The sequence below is a fragment of the Centruroides sculpturatus genome, unplaced genomic scaffold (genome assembly GCF_000671375.1).
Source record: "Centruroides sculpturatus isolate CEXI.00-Female unplaced genomic scaffold, Cexi_2.0 scaffold258, whole genome shotgun sequence".
Taxonomy (NCBI): Eukaryota; Metazoa; Arthropoda; class Arachnida; order Scorpiones; family Buthidae; genus Centruroides; species Centruroides sculpturatus.
Window position 1 is genome coordinate 171,569 of NW_019384607.1, and position 27,728 is coordinate 199,296.

Below are 27,728 nucleotides of genomic sequence, written 5' to 3' on the forward strand. Positions count from 1 at the left end.
CAGATCAAATATGTTTAGCCTATACCGAAGGCCTTCCTCAGGAACAACTGAGTTCTAAAATGGAATTCTAATGTAGAATGGAATGTATGTTAGCATTCCATTTTAGAACTCAGTTGTTCTTGAAGAAGGCTTTTGGTATAAACTGAACACATTTGAGTTGTATTGTTGTTACCCTTCTGGATTGGATGTACGTACCTCTGTGGTTAAAAAGTATTGGGAATGATTTAATAAAATGCAAGATTTATTCATCAAAATTTATTTTGCCACCTTCAAAGTAATCTCCTCCCACTGCAATGCACTTACACCAATATTTTTTAAATCCTCAAAACATGGTTTAAAGTTGTTTTGTGAAACCCCTTCATAGCAAATTTTTGTTTTATGATATCAGTTGACTCAAAATGGTGACCATAAAACAGAAATTTTAGTCAAAGAAAAAGTCAAACAGTGTCATATAAGTTGAGTACAGAGCTTGTAGAACTGTATTTGTTGAACTTTTGGCCAAAAATTTACAAACAACAAGAGCATTGTGAGCAGATGCATTATTGTGGTGTTGTCCATGAGTTTTCTTTTCACAAATCAGATCATTTTCTATGAATTGCTTCATGCAGACAATGCAAAACACTCAAATAACATTCTTTGTTCATAGTTTAGCCAGCCAGAAGGAATTCCTGATGCACAACACCACGATAATCAAAGAAAATAGTCAACATGACCTTGATTTTTGACTAACTTTAATGTAATCTTGAAATGTTGCAAAAGCCTTTGGAGGTGATAGAGCTATCAAAAACAAGTTTTTGAGTGTACAAGATGTTCAAGAAAGACAGGGAACATGTCAAAGATGAACCATACTCTGGTAGACCGTCCACTTCAACTGATGAACATTATGTCACTGAAGTCAGAGATTTGGGGCTCAGTGATTGTCGTTTAACAATTAGGGACATTACTTAACATGTTCCAGTATCATTTGTATCTTGTCAAGCAATTTTAAAGATCATTTGGGTTTGCAGCACATTGTTTCTTAAGTTGTCCCAAAAAAGTAAAATTTTTTCCAAAAACAATATATTCAAGTAGCCAAGAAAATGCTTTCTCAAGGTGTATTATTCTTAAAATGCATCGTTACAGGTGATAAAGCATGGATTTATGCTTTTGACACGAAACAGCTCAATGAAACAGCTGATATGTTAGTGCACAGGGGTTGCCCTTTTCATTAACATTTTTTCATAAATCAAATAATTGATCATTTTATAAAGTTTTATCCATCAGTTTTAAATTCTCTTGTATTTTTGTTACTTTATTTATTAAAATAACATAATTCTTTAACATAAATTCTTGATAATCATATTTGTTTCAAATTATTTAGTTTTACAATTTAAAAAAATTTTATAGCATGATTGGAGGAGATTTTGGTATTAAGTGATACAGTTATATTAGTTATTGCTTTAACATTTAAGGAACATTATTTGATTAAAGTCAGATGCATCTAAACTGGTTAAATGAATTCAAGTTCCAATCTTTAATTATCAGAAAAATTTACAATGCAAATGTTTTCAGCTGCTTTTAGTAGTCATTCATTAAATTCAAAGAGTTCTAATGGTCCCTTTCTCATGAGAGCATGAAATTAGAAAAAAATAATTTGAAAGGACAACTCTACAAGTATTGACCTTCATCTCTTAGTCCTCAAAACAACTACTAAGAAAATGTGAATATTAAATGGAAAGAAGCAGAAATGTTAGAAAAATAAGAGAGGACTGAGATATATTGACTATTGATAAGTTATGGATCTGGAGGAAGAGTGTGGATTCCAAGGTGGTTAAAAATAGGATTGTCAGCAGCATGAAAATGGGTTATGAAATAAGAAGAAAGGCTGGAAGAGCTAATAGCTGAGGAAAGGTGTGTAATTTGGAAAGTTGTTTAGGATAATTGGGTGCTTTACAGAATAGCCTTTTGATTCTTAGAATTGTTTGAACATATCGGGTAGCACCAGACATTGAATGTTTGATAGAATTCTAGTTTTTTTTTAATAGAGTTTTGTTGGGAGGCTTGAAAGTATTTAGGACTTGATGAGTAGATTTTTTCATGTTGATTTCTCCATAAAAGTAGATATTTTAAGGAAGTACAAGGGAGACTTAAAAAAAACCGAACTGAGAGCGCGCTGCCATTCGTAGACGTACTAGAGAGTTCTCACGTTACATGGGGTTAGTAGAGACCTTTACAAAACAGCTGTCCAAACAGTGTCAGTTTGTACGTTTATGNAAAAGTAGATATTTTAAGGAAGTACAAGGGAGACTTAAAAAAAACCGAACTGAGAGCGCGCTGCCATTCGTAGACGTACTAGAGAGTTCTCACGTTACATGGGGTTAGTAGAGACCTTTACAAAACAGCTGTCCAAACAGTGTCAGTTTGTACGTTTATGTTTGAGCGTAGTGTTGTTTCTCTTACTGTTATTTTGTTCCACCTGCAAAGTTCTGGGAGTCCTTCAACATCTCGAAACGATGAAAACGTTAAAAAATCTGCCAAAAAGTGTTAAGACGTCTGTGAGAGGATGTGCAAAGGAAACGCCCAATCAGGAACTTTGGCGATCAGGTGACTGGTTCCTTCATTACGACATTGTCCTGCACACACAGTCTTACGAGTGACTCACTATTTGGCCTCTTGGGATGGCCTGTCGTTCCCCACCCTCCATATTCACCAGACCTAGCCCTGTGCGACTTTTTTCTGTTTCCGAGAATGAAGAAAAATCTAAAAGGGAAGCGTTTTGATGATGTGGAGGTGGTAAAAACAGCTTCACTAAGGGCACTGGACGATATCAAGGTTGAAGTGTTCCAGAGATGCTTCAAACAGTGGGGAAAAAGACTTCACAAGTGCATCGCATCTAATGGAGAGTACTTTGAAGGTGACTGAAGAAATTTTGTGAAAAAGTTAATAAATAAAGTTTTTATACAAAAAATCCCGTTATTTTTTAACGCCCTTTTGATGACAGGNTTTTTTTTTTTTTTTTTTTTTTTTTTTTTTTTTTTTTTTTTTTTTTTTTTTTTTTTTTTTTTTTTTTTTTTTTTTTTTTTTTTTTTTTTTTTTTTTTTTTTTTTTTTTTTTTTTTTTTTTTTTTTTTTTTTTTTTTTTTTTTTTTTTTTTTTTTTTTTTTTTTTTTTTTTTTTTTTTTTTTTTTTTTTTTTTTTTTTTTTTTTTTTTTTTTTTTTTTTTTTTTTTTTTTTTTTTTTTTTTTTTTTTTTTTTTTTTTTTTTTTTTTTTTTTTTTTTTTTTTTTTTTTTTTTTTTTTTTTTTTTTTTTTTTTTTTTTTTTTTTTTTTTTTTTTTTTTTTTTTTTTTTTTTTTTTTTTTTTTTTTTTTTTTTTTTTTTTTTTTTTTTTTTTTTTTTTTTTTTTTTTTTTTTTTTTTTTTTTTTTTTTTTTTTTTTTTTTTTTTTTTTTTTTTTTTTTTTTTTTTTTTTTTTTTTTTTTTTTTTTTTTTTTTTTTTTTTTTTTTTTTTTTTTTTTTTTTTTTTTTTTTTTTTTTTTTTTTTTTTTTTTTTTTTTTTTTTTTTTTTTTTTTTTTTTTTTTTTTTTTTTTTTTTTTTTTTTTTTTTTTTTTTTTTTTTTTTTTTTTTTTTTTTTTTTTTTTTTTTTTTTTTTTTTTTTTTTTTTTTTTTTTTTTTTTTTTTTTTTTTTTTTTTTTTTTTTTTTTTTTTTTTTTTTTTTTTTTTTTTTTTTTTTTTTTTTTTTTTTTTTTTTTTTTTTTTTTTTTTTTTTTTTTTTTTTTTTTTTTTTTTTTTTTTTTTTTTTTTTTTTTTTTTTTTTTTTTTTTTTTTTTTTTTTTTTTTTTTTTTTTTTTTTTTTTTTTTTTTTTTTTTTTTTTTTTTTTTTTTTTTTTTTTTTTTTTTTTTTTTTTTTTTTTTTTTTTTTTTTTTTTTTTTTTTTTTTTTTTTTTTTTTTTTTTTTTTTTTTTTTTTTTTTTTTTTTTTTTTTTTTTTTTTTTTTTTTTTTTTTTTTTTTTTTTTTTTTTTTTTTTTTTTTTTTTTTTTTTTTTTTTTTTTTTTTTTTTTTTTTTTTTTTTTTTTTTTTTTTTTTTTTTTTTTTTTTTTTTTTTTTTTTTTTTTTTTTTTTTTTTTTTTTTTTTTTTTTTTTTTTTTTTTTTTTTTTTTTTTTTTTTTTTTTTTTTTTTTTTTTTTTTTTTTTTTTTTTTTTTTTTTTTTTTTTTTTTTTTTTTTTTTTTTTTTTTTTTTTTTTTTTTTTTTTTTTTTTTTTTTTTTTTTTTTTTTTTTTTTTTTTTTTTTTTTTTTTTTTTTTTTTTTTTTTTTTTTTTTTTTTTTTTTTTTTTTTTTTTTTTTTTTTTTTTTTTTTTTTTTTTTTTTTTTTTTTTTTTTTTTTTTTTTTTTTTTTTTTTTTTTTTTTTTTTTTTTTTTTTTTTTTTTTTTTTTTTTTTTTTTTTTTTTTTTTTTTTTTTTTTTTTTTTTTTTTTTTTTTTTTTTTTTTTTTTTTTTTTTTTTTTTTTTTTTTTTTTTTTTTTTTTTTTTTTTTTTTTTTTTTTTTTTTTTTTTTTTTTTTTTTTTTTTTTTTTTTTTTTTTTTTTTTTTTTTTTTTTTTTTTTTTTTTTTTTTTTTTTTTTTTTTTTTTTTTTTTTTTTTTTTTTTTTTTTTTTTTTTTTTTTTTTTTTTTTTTTTTTTTTTTTTTTTTTTTTTTTTTTTTTTTTTTTTTTTTTTTTTTTTTTTTTTTTTTTTTTTTTTTTTTTTTTTTTTTTTTTTTTTTTTTTTTTTTTTTTTTTTTTTTTTTTTTTTTTTTTTTTTTTTTTTTTTTTTTTTTTTTTTTTTTTTTTTTTTTTTTTTTTTTTTTTTTTTTTTTTTTTTTTTTTTTTTTTTTTTTTTTTTTTTTTTTTTTTTTTTTTTTTTTTTTTTTTTTTTTTTTTTTTTTTTTTTTTTTTTTTTTTTTTTTTTTTTTTTTTTTTTTTTTTTTTTTTTTTTTTTTTTTTTTTTTTTTTTTTTTTTTTTTTTTTTTTTTTTTTTTTTTTTTTTTTTTTTTTTTTTTTTTTTTTTTTTTTTTTTTTTTTTTTTTTTTTTTTTTTTTTTTTTTTTTTTTTTTTTTTTTTTTTTTTTTTTTTTTTTTTTTTTTTTTTTTTTTTTTTTTTTTTTTTTTTTTTTTTTTTTTTTTTTTTTTTTTTTTTTTTTTTTTTTTTTTTTTTTTTTTTTTTTTTTTTTTTTTTTTTTTTTTTTTTTTTTTTTTTTTTTTTTTTTTTTTTTTTTTTTTTTTTTTTTTTTTTTTTTTTTTTTTTTTTTTTTTTTTTTTTTTTTTTTTTTTTTTTTTTTTTTTTTTTTTTTTTTTTTTTTTTTTTTTTTTTTTTTTTTTTTTTTTTTTTTTTTTTTTTTTTTTTTTTTTTTTTTTTTTTTTTTTTTTTTTTTTTTTTTTTTTTTTTTTTTTTTTTTTTTTTTTTTTTTTTTTTTTTTTTTTTTTTTTTTTTTTTTTTTTTTTTTTTTTTTTTTTTTTTTTTTTTTTTTTTTTTTTTTTTTTTTTTTTTTTTTTTTTTTTTTTTTTTTTTTTTTTTTTTTTTTTTTTTTTTTTTTTTTTTTTTTTTTTTTTTTTTTTTTTTTTTTTTTTTTTTTTTTTTTTTTTTTTTTTTTTTTTTTTTTTTTTTTTTTTTTTTTTTTTTTTTTTTTTTTTTTTTTTTTTTTTTTTTTTTTTTTTTTTTTTTTTTTTTTTTTTTTTTTTTTTTTTTTTTTTTTTTTTTTTTTTTTTTTTTTTTTTTTTTTTTTTTTTTTTTTTTTTTTTTTTTTTTTTTTTTTTTTTTTTTTTTTTTTTTTTTTTTTTTTTTTTTTTTTTTTTTTTTTTTTTTTTTTTTTTTTTTTTTTTTTTTTTTTTTTTTTTTTTTTTTTTTTTTTTTTTTTTTTTTTTTTTTTTTTTTTTTTTTTTTTTTTTTTTTTTTTTTTTTTTTTTTTTTTTTTTTTTTTTTTTTTTTTTTTTTTTTTTTTTTTTTTTTTTTTTTTTTTTTTTTTTTTTTTTTTTTTTTTTTTTTTTTTTTTTTTTTTTTTTTTTTTTTTTTTTTTTTTTTTTTTTTTTTTTTTTTTTTTTTTTTTTTTTTTTTTTTTTTTTTTTTTTTTTTTTTTTTTTTTTTTTTTTTTTTTTTTTTTTTTTTTTTTTTTTTTTTTTTTTTTTTTTTTTTTTTTTTTTTTTTTTTTTTTTTTTTTTTTTTTTTTTTTTTTTTTTTTTTTTTTTTTTTTTTTTTTTTTTTTTTTTTTTTTTTTTTTTTTTTTTTTTTTTTTTTTTTTTTTTTTTTTTTTTTTTTTTTTTTTTTTTTTTTTTTTTTTTTTTTTTTTTTTTTTTTTTTTTTTTTTTTTTTTTTTTTTTTTTTTTTTTTTTTTTTTTTTTTTTTTTTTTTTTTTTTTTTTTTTTTTTTTTTTTTTTTTTTTTTTTTTTTTTTTTTTTTTTTTTTTTTTTTTTTTTTTTTTTTTTTTTTTTTTTTTTTTTTTTTTTTTTTTTTTTTTTTTTTTTTTTTTTTTTTTTTTTTTTTTTTTTTTTTTTTTTTTTTTTTTTTTTTTTTTTTTTTTTTTTTTTTTTTTTTTTTTTTTTTTTTTTTTTTTTTTTTTTTTTTTTTTTTTTTTTTTTTTTTTTTTTTTTTTTTTTTTTTTTTTTTTTTTTTTTTTTTTTTTTTTTTTTTTTTTTTTTTTTTTTTTTTTTTTTTTTTTTTTTTTTTTTTTTTTTTTTTTTTTTTTTTTTTTTTTTTTTTTTTTTTTTTTTTTTTTTTTTTTTTTTTTTTTTTTTTTTTTTTTTTTTTTTTTTTTTTTTTTTTTTTTTTTTTTTTTTTTTTTTTTTTTTTTTTTTTTTTTTTTTTTTTTTTTTTTTTTTTTTTTTTTTTTTTTTTTTTTTTTTTTTTTTTTTTTTTTTTTTTTTTTTTTTTTTTTTTTTTTTTTTTTTTTTTTTTTTTTTTTTTTTTTTTTTTTTTTTTTTTTTTTTTTTTTTTTTTTTTTTTTTTTTTTTTTTTTTTTTTTTTTTTTTTTTTTTTTTTTTTTTTTTTTTTTTTTTTTTTTTTTTTTTTTTTTTTTTTTTTTTTTTTTTTTTTTTTTTTTTTTTTTTTTTTTTTTTTTTTTTTTTTTTTTTTTTTTTTTTTTTTTTTTTTTTTTTTTTTTTTTTTTTTTTTTTTTTTTTTTTTTTTTTTTTTTTTTTTTTTTTTTTTTTTTTTTTTTTTTTTTTTTTTTTTTTTTTTTTTTTTTTTTTTTTTTTTTTTTTTTTTTTTTTTTTTTTTTTTTTTTTTTTTTTTTTTTTTTTTTTTTTTTTTTTTTTTTTTTTTTTTTTTTTTTTTTTTTTTTTTTTTTTTTTTTTTTTTTTTTTTTTTTTTTTTTTTTTTTTTTTTTTTTTTTTTTTTTTTTTTTTTTTTTTTTTTTTTTTTTTTTTTTTTTTTTTTTTTTTTTTTTTTTTTTTTTTTTTTTTTTTTTTTTTTTTTTTTTTTTTTTTTTTTTTTTTTTTTTTTTTTTTTTTTTTTTTTTTTTTTTTTTTTTTTTTTTTTTTTTTTTTTTTTTTTTTTTTTTTTTTTTTTTTTTTTTTTTTTTTTTTTTTTTTTTTTTTTTTTTTTTTTTTTTTTTTTTTTTTTTTTTTTTTTTTTTTTTTTTTTTTTTTTTTTTTTTTTTTTTTTTTTTTTTTTTTTTTTTTTTTTTTTTTTTTTTTTTTTTTTTTTTTTTTTTTTTTTTTTTTTTTTTTTTTTTTTTTTTTTTTTTTTTTTTTTTTTTTTTTTTTTTTTTTTTTTTTTTTTTTTTTTTTTTTTTTTTTTTTTTTTTTTTTTTTTTTTTTTTTTTTTTTTTTTTTTTTTTTTTTTTTTTTTTTTTTTTTTTTTTTTTTTTTTTTTTTTTTTTTTTTTTTTTTTTTTTTTTTTTTTTTTTTTTTTTTTTTTTTTTTTTTTTTTTTTTTTTTTTTTTTTTTTTTTTTTTTTTTTTTTTTTTTTTTTTTTTTTTTTTTTTTTTTTTTTTTTTTTTTTTTTTTTTTTTTTTTTTTTTTTTTTTTTTTTTTTTTTTTTTTTTTTTTTTTTTTTTTTTTTTTTTTTTTTTTTTTTTTTTTTTTTTTTTTTTTTTTTTTTTTTTTTTTTTTTTTTTTTTTTTTTTTTTTTTTTTTTTTTTTTTTTTTTTTTTTTTTTTTTTTTTTTTTTTTTTTTTTTTTTTTTTTTTTTTTTTTTTTTTTTTTTTTTTTTTTTTTTTTTTTTTTTTTTTTTTTTTTTTTTTTTTTTTTTTTTTTTTTTTTTTTTTTTTTTTTTTTTTTTTTTTTTTTTTTTTTTTTTTTTTTTTTTTTTTTTTTTTTTTTTTTTTTTTTTTTTTTTTTTTTTTTTTTTTTTTTTTTTTTTTTTTTTTTTTTTTTTTTTTTTTTTTTTTTTTTTTTTTTTTTTTTTTTTTTTTTTTTTTTTTTTTTTTTTTTTTTTTTTTTTTTTTTTTTTTTTTTTTTTTTTTTTTTTTTTTTTTTTTTTTTTTTTTTTTTTTTTTTTTTTTTTTTTTTTTTTTTTTTTTTTTTTTTTTTTTTTTTTTTTTTTTTTTTTTTTTTTTTTTTTTTTTTTTTTTTTTTTTTTTTTTTTTTTTTTTTTGTCCCTCCCACGTATAGTCTGTGGAGATTGATATGATAATTTTAGATGTTAATAATAATATACTATCCCTTTTTATATATCATTGAATAGAGATAGAAAATACAAGGTAAACTGTTTGGAACAGTTGTCATTATAGTATGCCATTTCCAAGCATTTTTCATTGCATTGTTATAAAAAGTAAACAATACATATATTGACAGTTTTTGTTCATAAATATGAAAAAAAGTTATTTTAATGAATAATGTGTCCTCAGTCTACAACTTTTAAATGTTAAAGAAAGAATTATTATAAAGTTTGAAACTGATTTATTGTTTACAAATCTCAGCAATGAGTGATTGCTTGATTCTTAAATTTGGCTTTGATACTATTAATTTCATATAGAGACACACACACCTATTTTTATATTTCCATTTCTCTAGAACATTAGATATTAAAGAAGTGCATGGATTATATTATATGACACACTTATGAATTAAATAGTGTAAAAAACCAACCTTTAGATAAAGATTTTGAAAATACTTTTAAAGTTCTTTTAACCTCATTTTCAGATCCTATTTATCAGTTTGAAGTTTGGATAAAAGAACCACAGTCTGAACATTTTAAACTATTGAAGTCAAACATGTTTGACAGCAGTAGTTTGAAATATTTTTACTTAGCAGAATTTACATGTTTGGTTAGGACTTCTTTATTTGTAAGATGATTTCTTTCTTAGAATTGATATAAGGAATTATTTGCAATTATTTGCTATGATTGAGTTACTATTTGATTAATAATAAAACATGCATTTGTACACTGTTATGATTATTTCATTGTTATTACCATTTGCTTACATTACTAAAATCTCACATTCTTCTTCTAAGTCATTCTGTTGCTAAATGTTATGGCTCATTGAATTTATAAAACAACCAGTGGCATGCCATCATTGGAAGCGGTGAATGTGCCACTTCCCTTGTATTTTATAAAAAATAAATACATATTAATTTTAATTATATGAAAATAATCGCAATTTTTAATATTTTATTATAACTGCACTATATTTGTATCTTGTCAAGCAATTTTAAAGATCATTTGGGTTTGCAGCACATTGTTTCTTAAGTTGTCCCAAAAAAGTAAAATTTTTTCCAAAAACAATATATTCAAGTAGCCAAGAAAATGCTTTCTCAAGGTGTATTATTCTTAAAATGCATCGTTACAGNAAGATTGCTATTGTATATTCAAATATTAGTGGCGGAGTGGAAGCGCTGTATTGTCAGCATCCAAAAAGCCTGATTTGCACATGCGCTTTACAGGACACCAACCTCACCCAGTTTAGCTGGTGGAAGCCTAGGATCTTGGGTGGATGCTACACGTATATCACATCCAATTCTATCCATGACTGGTTCTGGGCTGTTAGCCACCTGCCTGCTAGATATTTGGCCACCCTTGCCAGATTATGTGAATAATGAGTAGATTTATAACTTAACCCAAATGATAAGAATTTACTGGTATGTTTTTATGATAGTTCTGTATAGTTGACAGGAGTTTAAAATAATCCATTAAAATATTTGATATTTTCATTCCACTCTCAAATTTTATATTACTCGCGGATTTCAATGTTAAATCAGTGATGATATGATTTCTTATATATCCCATCTCTAAGGGGATGTAGAAAAAAAACATGTACAATTCTTGTATAATGTTAAAAAATTAACTATTACTTTGACAGCATCATTTATAACCAAATTTAATGAATGAGACGCACAAGGTACAGTACAAATAAAGTGCTAGAATTTATTTTCCTTAAATTTATGATTTATATATCCATTTGTCATAAAAATTTGTCTTTCCACTTTTTTCCCAAAACTACAAATATTCGAGTACAAAGTAATTGGTTTCAACTTATTTCTACTTAAGTAGCAGTTAAATAATTAAGCAATTAGGGAATTGGGGACATAAACAAAACCCTGATGAAAGAGCTGAAATTTTACTTAAACAAAAGCATAACCGAACCAATCTCTAGCCAAGTACAGTAGGGACCAATTTTTTTGAAATATTACATGTAATAAAGACAGAAATTTTTCCAGTTCAACGAGAGTGACCGAAAAGTTGTAAATTTTGGAAATTTCCGTGGACAACATCTGGTCCTAAAATAAATTAGTTAGAAAACAAATGACGGACAATTTATTAAGTTTAACAAATTTAGATTTTTACAGCCATGATGAGAAACGTTTAAAATTTACAACAACCTTGTTGCGTCCTTTGAGATATACTAGTGATGCGACAAAAGAGGTATTTGACATTAACTGGTATCGGCACCCTAGGGATTTGGCATGCATGCGCGCACTGCACACCTACCAAGATCGTCTTTGATTTCATCCATGAGCCACTGGTAGGGAGCAATTTTAACTAAGCGGATTGTTTTAAAAAGTAAAGAACATTTTATGTTATTTTTATGTACGTTTCTTTACAAAACTATATTCATACAATTAAATATTTTGTACCAGCTATGTATAATTGTATATCCATCACACATTTTATTTTACCAAGTTTTAATAATTTTATTTTTAATTTTAGCCCTTATATTATGGCTAGCGATTTAGAATGTAATTGCGATATTGAAAATTTATTTTAAAAAAGTTTTGGCTCAAGACTACATAATGAAAAAGAAAACATTATTAAAAGAGAAAGACCAATGCCTAAATTAAATATAAATTCGCCAACAAAAGAATTTGTTCGACATTTTCACAATAAAATTTATGAAGACAAAATAGCTTTGTGGATGCATAAAAATGCAAATTGTTTTGTTGGCCTGGCCTACTATTTTTAAATGAAATTAGTGTGTGGAATAAGAATGGTTTTGATAATTTAAATAATTTGAGTAAAGCTGGCAAAAGATGCGAAAATCGTAAATCTCGCATCGATTCATTCGTAAAATTGAAGCAATTTGGAAATCAAAGCAGAATAAAATTTAACATTAGTAAACAATATAAAATAAATATTGAAAATTATAACGAAGTTACGGCTAATAGATATATTATATCTAAATTAGTAGATGTTATCAAAGCAAGAATTGGCATTTAGAGGGCATAGGAAATCTATTGAATCTAATATAACAGAGGTAATTATATTGAACTTGTTTATTTATTAAGTGCGTTAGATAATCTATTAATTAAAAATACATTTAAAGAAGTCTACGGTTATTACTGGCTTACCAAACAAACGAATACGAATGGACCCTAGACCATCACTGACTGATTGCCCCTGGAAGTCAGCTTCTTACAGAAACACAGCTTCCCTATCATCAAATGTCACAGCATGCCACTGAAAACAACACACACCACATTAATGTTATTGGTAAACAGAATTCAGTGTTTGCGTTTAAGATAAACTGATAAAACAAACTGTTCAAAGTAGAAACATAATTATATATTTTATTTTCTGTCCCAAGATTTTTCATTCTTGATCAGAAGTTGACACTGGTCAAAAAAGTTCCAATAATTAACAAATAATAGTCTTAATTTTGAGAAAAGATTCACACTAGGATGCAAAGGAAAGGATAATTTTAGTCTTTGGTATTGAATTGCACTATGATTGAAGGTTTATCCATATCAGTTATGGATCAGAGATGCAAAGTATCTGTCTCCAAGTGAATATTTCAAATGCCTCAATGCATCTATAATGTGCAGTCATCGTCTACATTTTGGATTTGTAAGTCATAATATGAAAAATTAAATACTGCATCATTCTTGCTTTGATGTAGAAACTAATGTAATGGTCTTTACAGATTTGTTAGTTTTCCTATGACCAACTTGTTTTCATCAATAGTATTTCCAGAAAGATAATGTTTTTTAGTATGATATCATCAATTACAGATAGATTTGGAGAAAAGGATTTCTTTTTGGTCAATTAGCATTATTTTGCATTTGGAATAGTTCATTATTAGTTTGAGTTTTTATGTGAAGAAGAAAGTCTGTTATCTGCAGTTCAGAGATAGCAAGTAATGTCATATCATACAAGCAATTATTTATTGTGACATAATAATGCTGGGCTGAAACTTTTAATTATATTCTTAATTTATTCAATTCAAAATATATGTTCTCCATCTCAAATTTGTAGTGTCTTGACCCTGTACATCATACTTTTCCTGATAACAAGAGTCATGCTGGTCATCTACATAACTCCATTCAGTGGAAAAATTTTGAATTGAAATAACATGACTTCTGGTGCAAACCAGAAGTTCGTATATAGTTAATCAAGTCCTGCTGTCCCTAAGCTTTCCATATCTAGTCTTAATTTTCTATCTAACTATCTAACTCTGTTCTTAAGATTAAGGAAGGACAGATAGACAGTGGGAATTATAGGTCTACAGTTTTTTCAAATTGCAGCCAATAATTTCGAATTCTGTAGAGAACCTTTCACTCTTATATATGAATGGTTACTGTTTAGTGGTGAACTGATTCACCACAGCTCAGTGGTCGTATTGAACTTAACACTTCAGCCATCCAACTGGCAATTTATATACATGGGACTATATTTGGTTTATAGTGGTGAAATTTGTTGCCAGTCTGACACTGTTAAAGTTTTTGGATTAGTTACATAAAATATTCTGGTACTGTTATTTTTCACATTATTTATATAAATGGGACCAGAGAGCAGTGTTAGTTTTAAGTATAATCTAAAAACAAATAAATGCTAAATGAACTTCTGGATTATATTGGGCTAAAATATGGCTACTAATAATAATGAAATACTAGATAACTTTGCCTAGAGGTAGGCAGTTATGCCACCATCGTCTGATAAATTTAATGATTAATATTTAATTTAGAAAGTTCTGGAAGAAAAGAATTGGCCCAGTGGGAGTTGTGGGCTCAAGTCCCACTCTGGACTGATTTTTTTTCTTCCAGAGCTTTCTAAATTAAATATTAATTAATAATTTATTTACAATTATTAAATTTATTAAAAATTAATCATGCCACCATAACCACATACATGCAAAATTACTTAGTATTTAATTATTATTAATAGCCATATCCTAGCCTGATATAATCTGGCAGTTAACCTGATTATTTCATAAATGCCAAATTATCGGTTGTTTATATTTCTAAAAACAAATGTAGACAGCAGTGCCGGCCCGAGGCAAGTTTTAGGATGGAGCGAGATCCTATTATGGCGCCCCCTTGGTCAGTAGCGTAGCGAACATAACTGGCGCTGGGGCACGACACTTTATTGGCGCCCCCCTCCAGAAACACATATAGTTTGTCTTGGAGACCATTTGGGCGCCCCTCTGCAAGTGGCACCCGGTGCTTGATACACCCCCTTGCACCCCCTCGGTTGCCCCAAATTTATACCCTTTAATTTTCTTTACTACTGAGGCGCCCCCTAGGACTTAGCGCCTGGAGCAGCTGCTCCTTTCGCCCTATGGTAGGGCCGGCTCTAGTAGACAGGAACATACATAGAATATTAAAAATTGTTAAGAGTATATTTGATGATATAAGTTGTTCTTTTTTTTTTTCTTTTTTTTATTTATGGTTTTAGGCCCCTTACCACTCAGAGAGCTCAAAAAGGCTAAAAATCATTCCTTATACCACATCCTGAAATAAAATTTTGTTTGCTCTTGAGATATATGGGATAAAAGAAAGGCTTTCAACCTTTTCTATAAATTGTAGAGCGAGATTTTTCTGGCAGGAGAAATAAATGAGTATTCTGTAATTTGAACAAATGTTTCATGTGCCTTTCTTATGTATTAGTACATGTTTGAATCAGTCTAGTCATTTGCAAGACTTACATTTTGTTACATTTGCAGGGAATCATGTTCATTCCAGCTTGCCTGAACCTCAACAATAAAAGTTATCATATCTTTTCCAGCAGATTTATGGTACTTTTGTTTCTTCCATGCGAACTCCACTTCTGAAAGCAAGATTGATGATTCTAGATTTTCAGAAAAATTCTGTAAACTAATGTCTTAGTATTTGTATTGTTCTTCAAGTCATCAATATTTCTCCCATGTATTGAGAAATGATCTCTTATTAATGTTATGATATTTCTATCTTTGTCTTCAGTTAACTTAAAACAGATCTTGATTGAAAGATTGTATGAGGATATGATCTTTTGGAAGAAGTCTCTTGACTGATTTCTTAGTATTGCCAAATTTATTTATTATTATTAATTTGACCAAGAGATGGCAGCCTAACTGCCTACCTCTAGCTGAATTGTTTTATATCTAATTAATAGCCCAATAAATAATCTGGTGGATTGGTAATACTAATTAAATTGGGTTGATGTGTATGTTATGATTTCTCAGTATTTCTGTTTTCTTTCAGATGTTCAAAATGTGTTGTTTTTGTTGAGATATCTTTGATTGTTTTGGCTCAGCATCTAATATTTTTTCTCTATATATGAATCACTCAAGCGTGTGTGTGTTTTTTTTTAAGTTTTGTGTTTTTTTTTATCAAATTCTATATCAACAAACATCCAAAGCTATGAGACTATAGAGAGCACTTCACACTGGGTGTTAATTCTCACCCAAAACCTAAGGTCCAGTATCAGAAAAAATTCACTTCACTAATGTTTTCAGGCTCCTCTGGAGTTCTGCTTCAGGTGAATGATGCCTTTCTTTGACGGAACACTGGACCTTAGGTTAGGGTGAGAATTATCCAAATCTGTCTTGGATGCAATAATTTCCTTCATCTGTCAGTTGATTGTTTAAGTATAGTCATGAATTTATACTACAGTCCCTTAGAAGTGTTTTCATAAAGAGGAGAACTTAAATTATTAACACTTTTTTACAGTAATTGATGTTACTTTCAAGAAGCAATATCTTGAGCTTGTATCAAGATGGTACTTTGCTTAATTTGAGACATTGTTCAATAGTGCACTAGTGCATTGTGGTCACTGCTACAATCTATTCCAGATTATATTTTGATATCTTTGGCTGTGATTTTCCATGATTTGATTTCATTTATAACCATAAAAGTAGTAAAGGCATTGTTTATGATGATGCCAATTATAAGGTGACCAGTCGTCCTCCTTTAGAGAGGACAGTCCTCCCTCGAAAATTTTCCTCCTACATGTCCTCCTTTTCGATATTTGAAGACTAATCTGTAAATCTCCATATTCGATCGATGCCAAGCCGATCTGTTGTATGTGATGTGTTTGTATTTAACGCGATGATTCATCAAGGCTTGGTATAGTGCAGCAAGATGTGATTATGAGACGCATGCACTCCGCACAAAAGACTTTGAGAGAGCACGCCACATGGAAGTGGTTTTGTTTACTTCTTACTGAAATATTACACGGCACATACACGTGCAGTAGATATTATTATAGTGTATTATTGTTGCAACGAATAAAATGTTTCTTTTATTACAATATTTTTTCCTTCAATTTATTTGTGTCCTCCTTTTCATTGTAAAATAGTTGGTCACCTTATTGCCAATTATAGCTAATGTAAAATTGCAAGAGTTGTGTGTCCCATTCATTTCTTTACTCAGTACTATAGTTGGCCACTTTAGGTCTTAAATGATTATCATCAACTTAGAGAATCTGATCAATAGATTCTCAAAGTGGCATGTTTTAAGTTTCTTCATCTGAAGATAGTGAGGTTAGTGCAAAATGTGATTGATATTGATTTGATCTTTAGTTTTGTTGTAATTATTTGGCCATTAGCTCTTTTATACCTGACAACTTCATTCCTGATATTCTTATATATATTGAAGGAACCTCATTATAGATAGCATTATTACCAATGATACGGCAAGGTGAGAAGTAGTTACACTCTTTCCAGTATGTCTCTGAGATTCCTGTTATTTCAATTTTCTCAGTTGAACTTTCAACAATTTGCATTTTTCAGCTTTGTTTAGCTTCCTTACATTTCTGTGATCTTGGTGGGATATTTTCTTGCTTCTTCTAGCTACAATATGTATATTTTCTGTGAAGAGCCTGGATGCCTATCCCTTCATGACCAATAGCCAGTTTCATAAATACAGACCTGGATCTGCAGTTACTAACTGGTTCACATGGCAAACAGCCAACACTTATTAAAGACATCACCATGGGCATTCATGGAAAGAGAAAACTATGGTAGGGTCTCACCTTTTCACACAATTTTGTATATTATTACTATATTATTTATTTTTGTTAACATATTTTTCTACTTAATGCATTACTATCATACTGTCAGTTACTGTATTTATGATTTATATTAATAAATTATATAATAACAAGATATAAATTATTTCATATTAAATTTTCAAAATTTCAATTAAAAGCCAAATTTGAAGTTGAATATGTTCATATTAAACATACAGTATAAATGCTATTCTTAAAAATATATTGATAGTTGTGTGTGCCTTGTTTGTAGTGGCTAAGCCATTACCAAAGTAAATTGAAATGAAATATCAAACTGCCAATACTATTTATTAAAATGAATATATTTAATATAAAAGAATATTTAATTTTTCTCTATTATTTTTTGGATAGAGGATATAATTTGTTTGATTTTTTTAAAATAGTTTTTAAAAATAACTTTTTAATATGATATGATAATCTTTAATAAATAACAGCAATTCACTTCAAAAATTTACACTTGAATGTAATTACTTATAGTAAGCTGCTGCTTATTTATTAAAAGTGATAATAAGGAATAAAAATGGCAAGTTTTTAAAATTATAATTTAAAATATTTTATAGTTATTAAATAAATCAATTACTATAATATAAAGTCAGAATTTTATTTAAAACAGAAATGTTTTTGAATTTTACAGTTCCTTATTAGCTTCAAAAATTTATTAGAATAAATAATAGCTTATAATAATAAGTAATTTATTTTTAAATTTATCTTGTTTTATATTATAAATTTTTCTAATAAATTAAATGTTGAATTTGCAGACAAATATAAAGTAAATAAGAAACTTTAAAATTAACAATAATAATTTTGAATCTTTTTGCTGAAATTTTGAATGGAGAAATAAATGTCCCAATAGAACACAGATTTAAATGAATTTAAGAATAAGTTATTGGAGACAAGTGTTTGATTTAAATTCAAAATTTAACTGAATTTCAATTTTCCATTGGCTTTTTACTGTTTAATCTTTAACACTGTGAAGATAAATTAAAATTTTTTTTTCACATTATTTAATATTAAATGAAACTGTATTTAATTCATAAAATGTTTCTGAAATCTAGTTGTTAAAATTAATATATTAATTATGCTATTTGAGTATGTTACTATAAGTATTATATTATGAATATTGGACATTTTTAGCATTTCTCTTAATTATAGTTACCTCATTAAATATTTTAATTTATATCAAAAATATTATGAGAATATTAACTTTAAAATTTTTTCTATGTAGTGAATAGTAATTTGTTTTTTCCTGATCAGATATTGACATTGTGGATGTAAAATTGACACTATTATGTTTAAATAATGCTATTAACCTACTTTAAAAACATTTTTATTAACATTTTTTTAAAAAAGTTAATAATTTATTTGATTATAAAAAAATTTCTCACACTTTGGCGAAAAATTTAACTTCAATAACATTTTGATATACTAAAACTAAATCTAGAAAAATTAAATTATATAACAGTTAATTATTAATATAAATTTAATTATATAAAATTATAATCTAAGCATATATTTATGCTGTCCTTATGTGCAAAAATTTTTGTTAATAAAAATTCAAGTATTTTGATGTAAAATAAATATTTTTATATAAAATTGAATTATAAATTTGCCATATACATCTAATATGCAAAGTAAAACAGATTTAAAATAAATTTAAATAATTTATTAACTATACTTTGAAATAAATTTAAATAATTTATTAACTATACTTTGAAATAAATTTAAAATTTAAATTCATTAATATTAAAAATAATTAAATAAATACTTAAAATAAGTACATAAATTATTCAGGTTTAAATTATGAAGATATGAAATTCATCACTTTTTAATATGGTGATAAAAATAACTATGATTTAAATTTAGTTAATTAAACTATAATATAAATGCTTCATGTATTATGGAATTTTTAAAGCAAATGAAAATATCTCTGATTATCTTAAAACAGAAACATAATAATTAAAAAATAAAATTAACAGTATATCAATTATACTTACAAATGAATATTTTATTTATAAAAATATTTTTCTGAATTTTTTAAATTCTAAAGTGTAATTAATATACAATTAACTATTACAGTAATAATCACTAATTATTTTTAAATATTTTATTAATAAAATATGTAAATTTTAATTAATATAAAAATAAATTGTAAATGAAAAATTTTTAATTTGTACCAGTAATATATATATAGAACTGATATCATTATTGTACTAATTATTAAATTATTATATTACAGAAAATTGATTTCCATTTAATAAATTGAAAAATAAATTGCTTAAATTTTGTTTTTTCGTATATACTGTAGTATTTACTGATTATCATTTCATTATGATTTGATTTGAATAAATTATCAGGTATTAAAAGTTGATATCAAACTTATGATTGATCATATTAATTAAATGTAAAGTTTTGGCATCAAGTGATTTGAATATTTGGTATGTTTTTTTAATTGAAAGTAATCAATATCCAAAGTTTGTAGTGGGAAATACTTTTTCAAGTAATAATACTCGTCAAGTCAAATTCAATGTTATTTTAAGAAATAATACTATTAGTATGGTCATTCTGTCAAAACTAAACTAGCAGAAATGTTTAATATAAATTGTGTGGATTGCACTTTTGTCTAATATAGACTATATCCAAAATTTTTTAGAACACAAAACAAATATAAATTTTAATCGTTTTAATTGTAATTATTATTTATATTACATATTATAATATATTTATTAGACAGTTGTTGTATAATAATTGATATTATTTATTTATAACTGAAAAACATTTTATCTTAACCTAATAAATATATTATATTAATTCTATTTGATAAATGACAATTATAGATAATAATTAGTCAACAGATATAAAAATTGCTGATTATAAAAAAAAAAGACAAACAACTTTCCGCACAAACTTAGCTCTCTCTCAATTAGATAATTTACATTTCAAAATATAAGATAAAAATAATCAAGTTATATTTTATGCATATAAGTAAGAGAGTAGTGAACAATACTCAACAAAATTATTAATTTTGGTAATTGAAGAATGGATAAACATACTTTTAGAATTATTATTCTAATAACTTTTTGAATACATGTTTTAAGAACAATATTCACACAGTATTAATCAATTTTGATACTAATATATAAATTTGACAAGTCCTCACTTAACACTGTAGGTTCTTGGAAACTGCAACATTAAGTAAAACGACATATAACGAAATTGATTTTGCTATAGATTAATTCATATAAACAAGATATAATTCAGTTACTATTATTCTAATTGTATTATGTTTGCAACCTCTGGCATTTATTTCCCACCTTATAGAATCAGTTTTACTGTTTATAAAGAAAATTCAATAATAATAATAATAATAATTATAAATGATTACAAATGTACTAGTATCTTTCCTCAATGATGTTATAACAAAAAGATGTTAAATGAGGACTTATTGTCTGTATTATTATTTAAGATTGATTCTTACTGTTCCATTATATTTTTATTTTATACAAATTATTTGCACTTGGTAAAAAATTTTCTTTATTGAACATAATGTTCATATCTTCTGAACATCGTATCGTTAGTTTCTTTTCAGAATTTACAGAAAAATATTTAACGTGAACAGAAGTCATCAGTTAATAATAATTAGTGGTCTAAATTGAATTGAGTTTCATACTATTTTTCCACTACTATATATGTGCTGTTTAATTATATAAAATAAAGTAGAATTAATATTATAATGAATAAAATTTATGAAAAAGATACAAATATTATCTCTTTCAGTTGGAGTTTTGCAAAAATAATGTAAAAATTAATAAATTAAACTAAAAATTAATTAATTCATTTGTTATTCTATATGTTAATTTAATTTTTAATATCTGATTTTGAATTATTTAAAATTAATTTTCAAATAAATTATAAATACAAATTGTATTGAGGAAGCTAAAATATTTCTCAGTACATTTTGTGTGTTTGATATTAATAATGTTGCAAATGTTTTCAGTAGTGTATATTTTCAGTAATTCAAGATTAAATATATAAATTTAAAATGTTGTTATCCATTATTTTTTTAATACTAGTTGATTATTGTAGATTATTAATTTATAATAATGAATATACATTAAAATACCAGATTATAATTGTATGTTATCAAATTAATTTTTAGAAACAAATATGGTTTTAATTATTTTTAACTTCATGAATAAACTGTAAATTGAAGATTAAAATTTTATAATCATGTTATATTATTTCTAGTTAAATTGCTAAGTAAACTTGAAATTTAATAAGAAATAATGTAATATGCAGAATAATTGTTACCGCTAAAGCTCGAAATCCGTTAATGTGTACATTACCTAGCTAATCTTCAGATTAACTAGTGTGATCCGTTAAAGCTGCGAAAATTGTTCAATTTCTCAAATTACCTAGGTAATTTGCAGAGTATCTAGGTAATCTGTACATTAACGGCTTCCGTATCGTTAAAGTTCAAAAGTTTGTTTCTTTCACTTCTTTTCCCCACTCCTTCTTTTTACGTAGATAAATTTAAATCCTAGAATGCAAGCAAGCACCGAATTGGTGAGAAAAATCAAGAAAAGATTCTTCGCAAACCTCTTTAGCGAAGATTTAAAATATAATACGTAGTGTTTTAATAACAAACCAAAGTATGATTCTATAATTAAAGATGTAAAGCAAATAAAAGATTTCAAAAAGAAAGAATCATCTCGAGATTATCAAATAATTCAAAGGTGTGATGTGTTGACTGTACGAGGCTGTGAAAAACTCATTGAGCTGTTGCCAGATGCGTGAGAAAGGTTTGAAAAAGTTTGTCCATGCCGGAGAATTGTTTGACATTCGATAAAAACTGAAGAAGACCTTGAAAAATTAGAAGATTCACAAGAGACTGTGATTATGAGATCACAGTCAAATCTTACTCAAGAGGACATTCCGTTATCCCCCGCTTCTACAGAATCACCTATAGAAATACAAGAATTTACCGATAGTAATCTTAAACTGCCTTCTATACCGTTGATTGATGATGCAGTCACGAAGAATATTCAGTTACCCTGCACCTCCAAGGAATCGCCTCTGCAAGTTGAAGAAGTCATCACTGAGTTACTCTCAACTTCAGCAGAATCGCCATCACAGTTTCGTACGGAGCCTGTAAAGAGCACTATACAAGACATAGTCTGTATTGTTTGCTCAAAAGCAGCATCAAGTGCTCACAAGTGTAAATCGTGTAATATGTTTGTTCACGCAGTTTGTGGTGAAGTAGATCCTAAAGAGGAAGGGTATGGTAAGAATGTATTGTGCATCATCTGTAAAAAGAATATGGATCAGAAAATACAGCGTGATGAAGCCAAGAAATGTTTAGAAAAGCAAGCAAAGAAAATGTTAGCAGTTTCTAATGCAAAGCACCCAAACGTCGATGAAGGTTTCGCTGTGAGAATTAAAGTACCCGAAGAAGACAGAGCAAAAACTGATGCACGTTCAATTTTAGCTGTGGTTCTTAGTAAAACAGAGGATGGCTTTTATAAACTTGATACTAAAACAGGTATTTTAAAACAATTGTATGCAAAATCTGAATTCAGTGTTTGCAAAGAGAGATTTTTAACGAAAGAAGATGGATGTCCCTGCTGTAGAAATATCTTTACGTCAAACAGCAATAAAACAATCCCTTGGTACTGGGCAGGGTTTCAGAAAATGTGACTGCAAATCTAAATGTACCACAAATAGGCGTGCTTGTCGCAAAAACCAATTGCTACGTAATTCAAAGTGTCACCAATCTTTAGATTGCACTAATAAGTAAGTACAATTTTATCATATGTTTTGCAAATTCATTTCCCTAATTGTAGTAATATTTTAAACCGTTTGATTTTTGTATTAAAGTTTTTTTAATTGATTGATGATTGATTCAATCAACTAATTTGTTGATTGTATTAACTTGATCCTTTAGATATTAAAAATTAAATAAATAACATTATGTTAATTTAAGCGTACAGAAACGTTGCTGTTGTTCCAGCAGAAATCTTATTTTCACTTTACCGAGTGCCTAGGCACTCGGTAAAGTGAAAATAAGATTATCTAGGTAATCTGCAAATTACCTAGATAATCTGAACATTAACTAGGTAATTTGAGAAATGGAATAATTTTCGCAGCTTTAATGGATCAACCTAGTTAATCTCCAGATTAGCTAGGTAATGCGCACATTAACGGATTTCGAGCTTTAGCGGTAACATAATAATTAAAATTCTTGAATTACAAAATAAAATTCTTTAACTAAATCAATATAAAATAAGCAATAATTGATATTATTCATGAAAACTTCAGAAATAGTGCAAAAATAAATAAATAAATATAAATTAGGATAGCAACAAATATTACTACTACTAAAGATAATTGTTTATCATTATTCATTATACACAGATCATTTTTGGGTGAAAAACAAAAAACAAAATGTCCAGAACAGTGTGTTTTAGACTTTTGTTTTGTTTTTTAACTTTAATAAAATATATATAAAGTTCCTAATTAGAATTTCTAGAAATTATTTGTAACAGGATGACAAACTAATAACTGAAATTAATTTTGACAATTTGTAATAAATGTCTGTTTATTACACAGTGCTAAAATGAACATTTCGATATATTTTACATTATGAAAATTACAGCAAAAAATACTAAATATAATTGAATGGACAGGCACTTATATATTAGATATAGGATGAATGTTTTCTTACAAATGAATGGAAATATTACATTAGCATAAAATTTCAGAGATAAAAATAAAGGAAATGTATAGCTATTATTAGTTATTGAATTATAGAAAACAATGAATAACATTTAAAAATCAATTATTGTAGATACATTAGCATTAGAGTTTACAAATAAAATATTAGTGCAATATTATGATTATACTTTACTGAGAATATTGTTTAAAATATTGTAAAATTGACCTATTAATTTTCCATTAATTTTTTAAATTAATTTAAATAGATAATTAATGAATAAATAAGTTCATTAATAGTAATTTTAGATTATTAGTGTGTAAAATTTTGCTTAATAATCTGTTTTTCTTAAATTTGGTTTTGCTACTGTAAGTGTAAAGAATTAAAGTCACGGTTGCTGTAATTCTCTTTTGTCCATTATTGTTAAGTTTAAAATAAAATTTTTATATTTTCAACGAAATATTTAAAACTTTTGGGACTTTTGTATATATGAAAAATAAATGATCTTTGACTTTTTCAAAACTTTACATCTTCAGACTAAAAACTTCTTTATTTGTTCAACACACTGTACAGAATCAAGTGCTTTCAGAGCTACACTCCATTCTTAGGGTTCAATATTCTTTAAAAACAGTCTTTAAAAGTTCAGTTAGTATTGATTCTAGTATTGATTAGTATTGATCTAGTATCATAGCAGAAAAAACAAAATGGAATATCCTTGAAACATTCAAACATTTTTAACAAAAAGCAAATTAAACATTCTCAGTAGATGATCTCATTTCAAATGTGTAACTTGTAGTATCAAATTATAAACCTAAAAGTAGAACTAGTACTAACTGAACTTTCAAAACTGTTTTTTAAAGAATATTGAACCTGAGAATGGGGTGTAACTCCAAAATTGCCTGGTTCTGAATGTGTACAATATGTTGATGTGATTTTAGTATTAATTTAGATGTTAAGAATCTACTCTCTGGTTTTCTAATATCACATGATATCCTTAGTTAAAATTGGTAGGTGTATTCCTTGAAAGTAGAGAAAGGCATTAAGAGAACATGCTATACAAAGTCTGCTAGTAGCTTTTTCTGAAACTGTGTTATACCAAAAAATAAATAAAGACATGTAATACAAAAATTAGCTATAATCAATGAAATAAGTGCTTCTCACAACTCCTGCTTATCATGCCATCTGCACAGTAAGCAATAGTTGCAAGTTTGAGTCCTGCTTCAGATTGATTTTTTCCTTCCAGAATAGTCTAGATTAAATTAACTCATTTCAACACAAGATGGCAGTTTAATTGCCTATCTGTAGTGCAAATTTCTTGATATCCTATTAATTAATTAGCCATATTATAGTCTGGTAAGAATTCGGCAGTATCATATGATTAAAACCAAACCCAATAAATGTTATCAAATTTAATTGTTTTTCTTAGGGAATCATGAAAAATGATATTCTAAAATAATTTTTGAACAGTAGAGTAGGGAACATTGGGATTGAGTTTATTGTACCAAAGGGTTGATATGCCAAAATCTTTCAGTTATAATGCATTTGTTATTCATATTTTATACATTTTCTTATATTTATCTTATTGCTAGTTTAAATTATTATTTGTCATTACTATGCTTTTTAACAAGTAGAAAATTATTCCTGTTTATTGAAAACTTAACCAAATACCTAATATATATTTGAGATTTTTGTTGTTATTTGTCTCAAAAATTTTAATTAGTTAAATACCAATTCCAAAAGGTCATTCATCAATAAAAGTAATTATTAAAGAATTTTATTTGCCATAATTAGAAAATATTTTTAATTAAATGAATTTTTTTGTTTTTAAAAAGTAATAATCTCCTTTTAATAACAAGATAACAGAAATTTATGAATATACTGATATTAACAAATAATCATCATTGACACTTATAAAAATAAATATTTGGTATACAAATATAGAGAGATTGATATATTATATTTACATTCTATTACTTCAAAATTTATATCTGAATTTATATTTTAAAATGCTAATTTAGTGTTTATTTAAGTTATAAATAATAAATTTATTTTTACTATGCCTGAGAGTAATTTTTATCACAAATCTATCTGAAATAACAGGAAAGCATACTATTTTTTGTCTTAAATATAAAATTAAATTAATATTTAATAAATTATTTAAACTTATTTTCCAGAATGTTTGAAAATTTTATTAAATATAAAATTTCAAATTATTTAATTGCTTTTGATTAAAAATTAAGAACTGTTTATTGATGATTATATTTTTAGGTATCAGTGTAACATACACCGACATAAAACACGAAAACTCTCAATCAAAAAATTCAGTTCAAAGCCAAAGAAATAATCAAAGCAATTCAATAATAACAATGCCAACAACCTCTTATGGTACATGGCCTAGATCATCTCCAACAATCAATAATCCTCTTCAAGGAAATATGTCATCATCTCTTCCACCATCAACAGCTGTTACTCCATCATCATCATCTGTAGTTTCTCCTTCTCCATCTTCTACAACATCTTCCCCACCATTATCCAGATCTTCAAGAATTTGTAATAAAACTGCAGGTGTTACTGGAAACTCAGTATTACATTATGCTGAACTTGCTGAAATTAAAGAAGAACCGAATTATGCCAATACAGATATCAATATTGGTCATGGTAAGTTTTTGTGGTAAAGAAATATTTAAGAAGTTTTTAAAAATAAAGCAGTAATTTTAACCTTAAAAATTAATTCTGATAATTAAAATATATTATATAGTTAAATTAATAAAATATATAAATTTAATTTCTATAAACTTTTTTATTAAATTTACAATTTTACCTATAATTGCAATAAAATTTTATCTTATGAAATGAATGAAAAATAAATATCTTCAAATCATGAAGATATGTTTTTATCATAAATTATTCTACTCTGTTAAATTTTGCTTTTTGTTTTCTCTGAGTTTAATTAAATATCAATATTTCAGTTTATTTTATAATAATTTAATCTTGATATAATTTTTTTAGATTCAAATAATGAGATGATTATTAAATAAAATTATATTAAAATTCTATTAAATATTTTTAAAAATAAAAACTTAAATGGTTTCTAAAACTTACAACTTATTTGATAGTATAGAGACTGTATTTGTCAAGAGCATTTATTTTATATTTGATATTTATTCAATAAGCAGACACTATTTTTTCCCCTGGCTCTACTTAATAATCTCAGAACAAAAAATAATTATTAATGAGCAAAAATAAATGCATTAAAAATACTTTAATGTCAAATTTTTATGCTGTTATGTACTGTAGATTAAAACCATAAACAAACAAACAAACAAGCAAACTGTGCTAGAGTTTTTAAGTAGAATATAATCTGTAGTTTCACATCCAAAATCATTCATTCTCTTAGGTGGTCAATGTTGAAAAAGCACCATTTTTGAGAATGTTCTCTTGTCTTAGAAGTTTCACAGTATAAGAAATATTTAAATTCTGTAAATGTAACAATTTTATCATACTATGCCAAGTTTTCTATGATAAGAGAGCATGCAAGAAAGAAAAGATGCACCATTATAAAAATATTTTAAATTTTGTAGTAACTTATTTGTAGCATACAAATTAATTATTAGAAGCAATTGTTTAAGAGTATTAATGTTGGTCTTTTCCATTAATTTTTCTATAAATCTACCATATTTGCTATTTCTAATAATTTTTGAGAATTATTTTTCATTTTATTCATTTCACGTTCAAAATGTATATTTGCATTAATGTCAATATAAGCATATATATACATATATAACAAATAATATTTTATTTATTAAATATAAGAAAAATATTATTTATCATCATGTATGTACTAATTCAGCAATCTTTTTGACTTGCTTACCCCTTGACACAGTCCATTTTCCCAAAATTTATTTCCCTTTTTCACTAAGTTTTTTCATATGTTAGTCAAACAGTGGCGTCTTGGTCAATTATACAGTGATGTACAATTAAGTGTAAAAAAGTTTTTTTAAATTGAAAAGCATTGGAGGAAAGACACAGATAAATATAATAAAAATGTAACTATATTTTTATTTAAAACTAAGCAGAGAGTGCCATAATGTTGCCAGAGGTCTCAACACAGAATCTAAACATTCTTATAGTAAATCTGCCATTTTTAATTTTTTTTTTTTTTTTGCATACCCCAAACCACCAAGAGAATACCCAAGTCAGGAATTGCTGTACTAATTAATTTACTGCTTGATAAATTTAGTTTATTTTCATATAAATTCCAGATTTCATACCATATCAACCATGAAAAATATGTTTGCTTTGTTTAATCACATATTTAAAAAAATAATTAAGAACATTTTCAGTTTCAGAATATAGAAAAATACTTG

General features: G+C 22.4%; 1 protein-coding gene across 3 annotated transcripts in view; it reads left to right on the forward strand.

Annotated features, from left to right (window-relative positions):
- Positions 1-25,838, forward strand: part of LOC111625166 (E3 ubiquitin-protein ligase CBL-like) — a 179,498-nt gene extending 153,660 nt beyond the window's left edge. For all 3 annotated transcript variants that reach the window (XM_023368218.1, XM_023368216.1, XM_023368217.1), the window contains one exon: positions 25,630-25,838. In XM_023368218.1, the coding sequence (XP_023223986.1) occupies positions 25,630-25,705 (76 nt within the window). In that variant the 3' untranslated portion in view covers positions 25,706-25,838. The remainder of the gene's footprint in view (positions 1-25,629) is intronic.
- Positions 25,839-27,728: the final 1,890 nt, after the last annotated feature.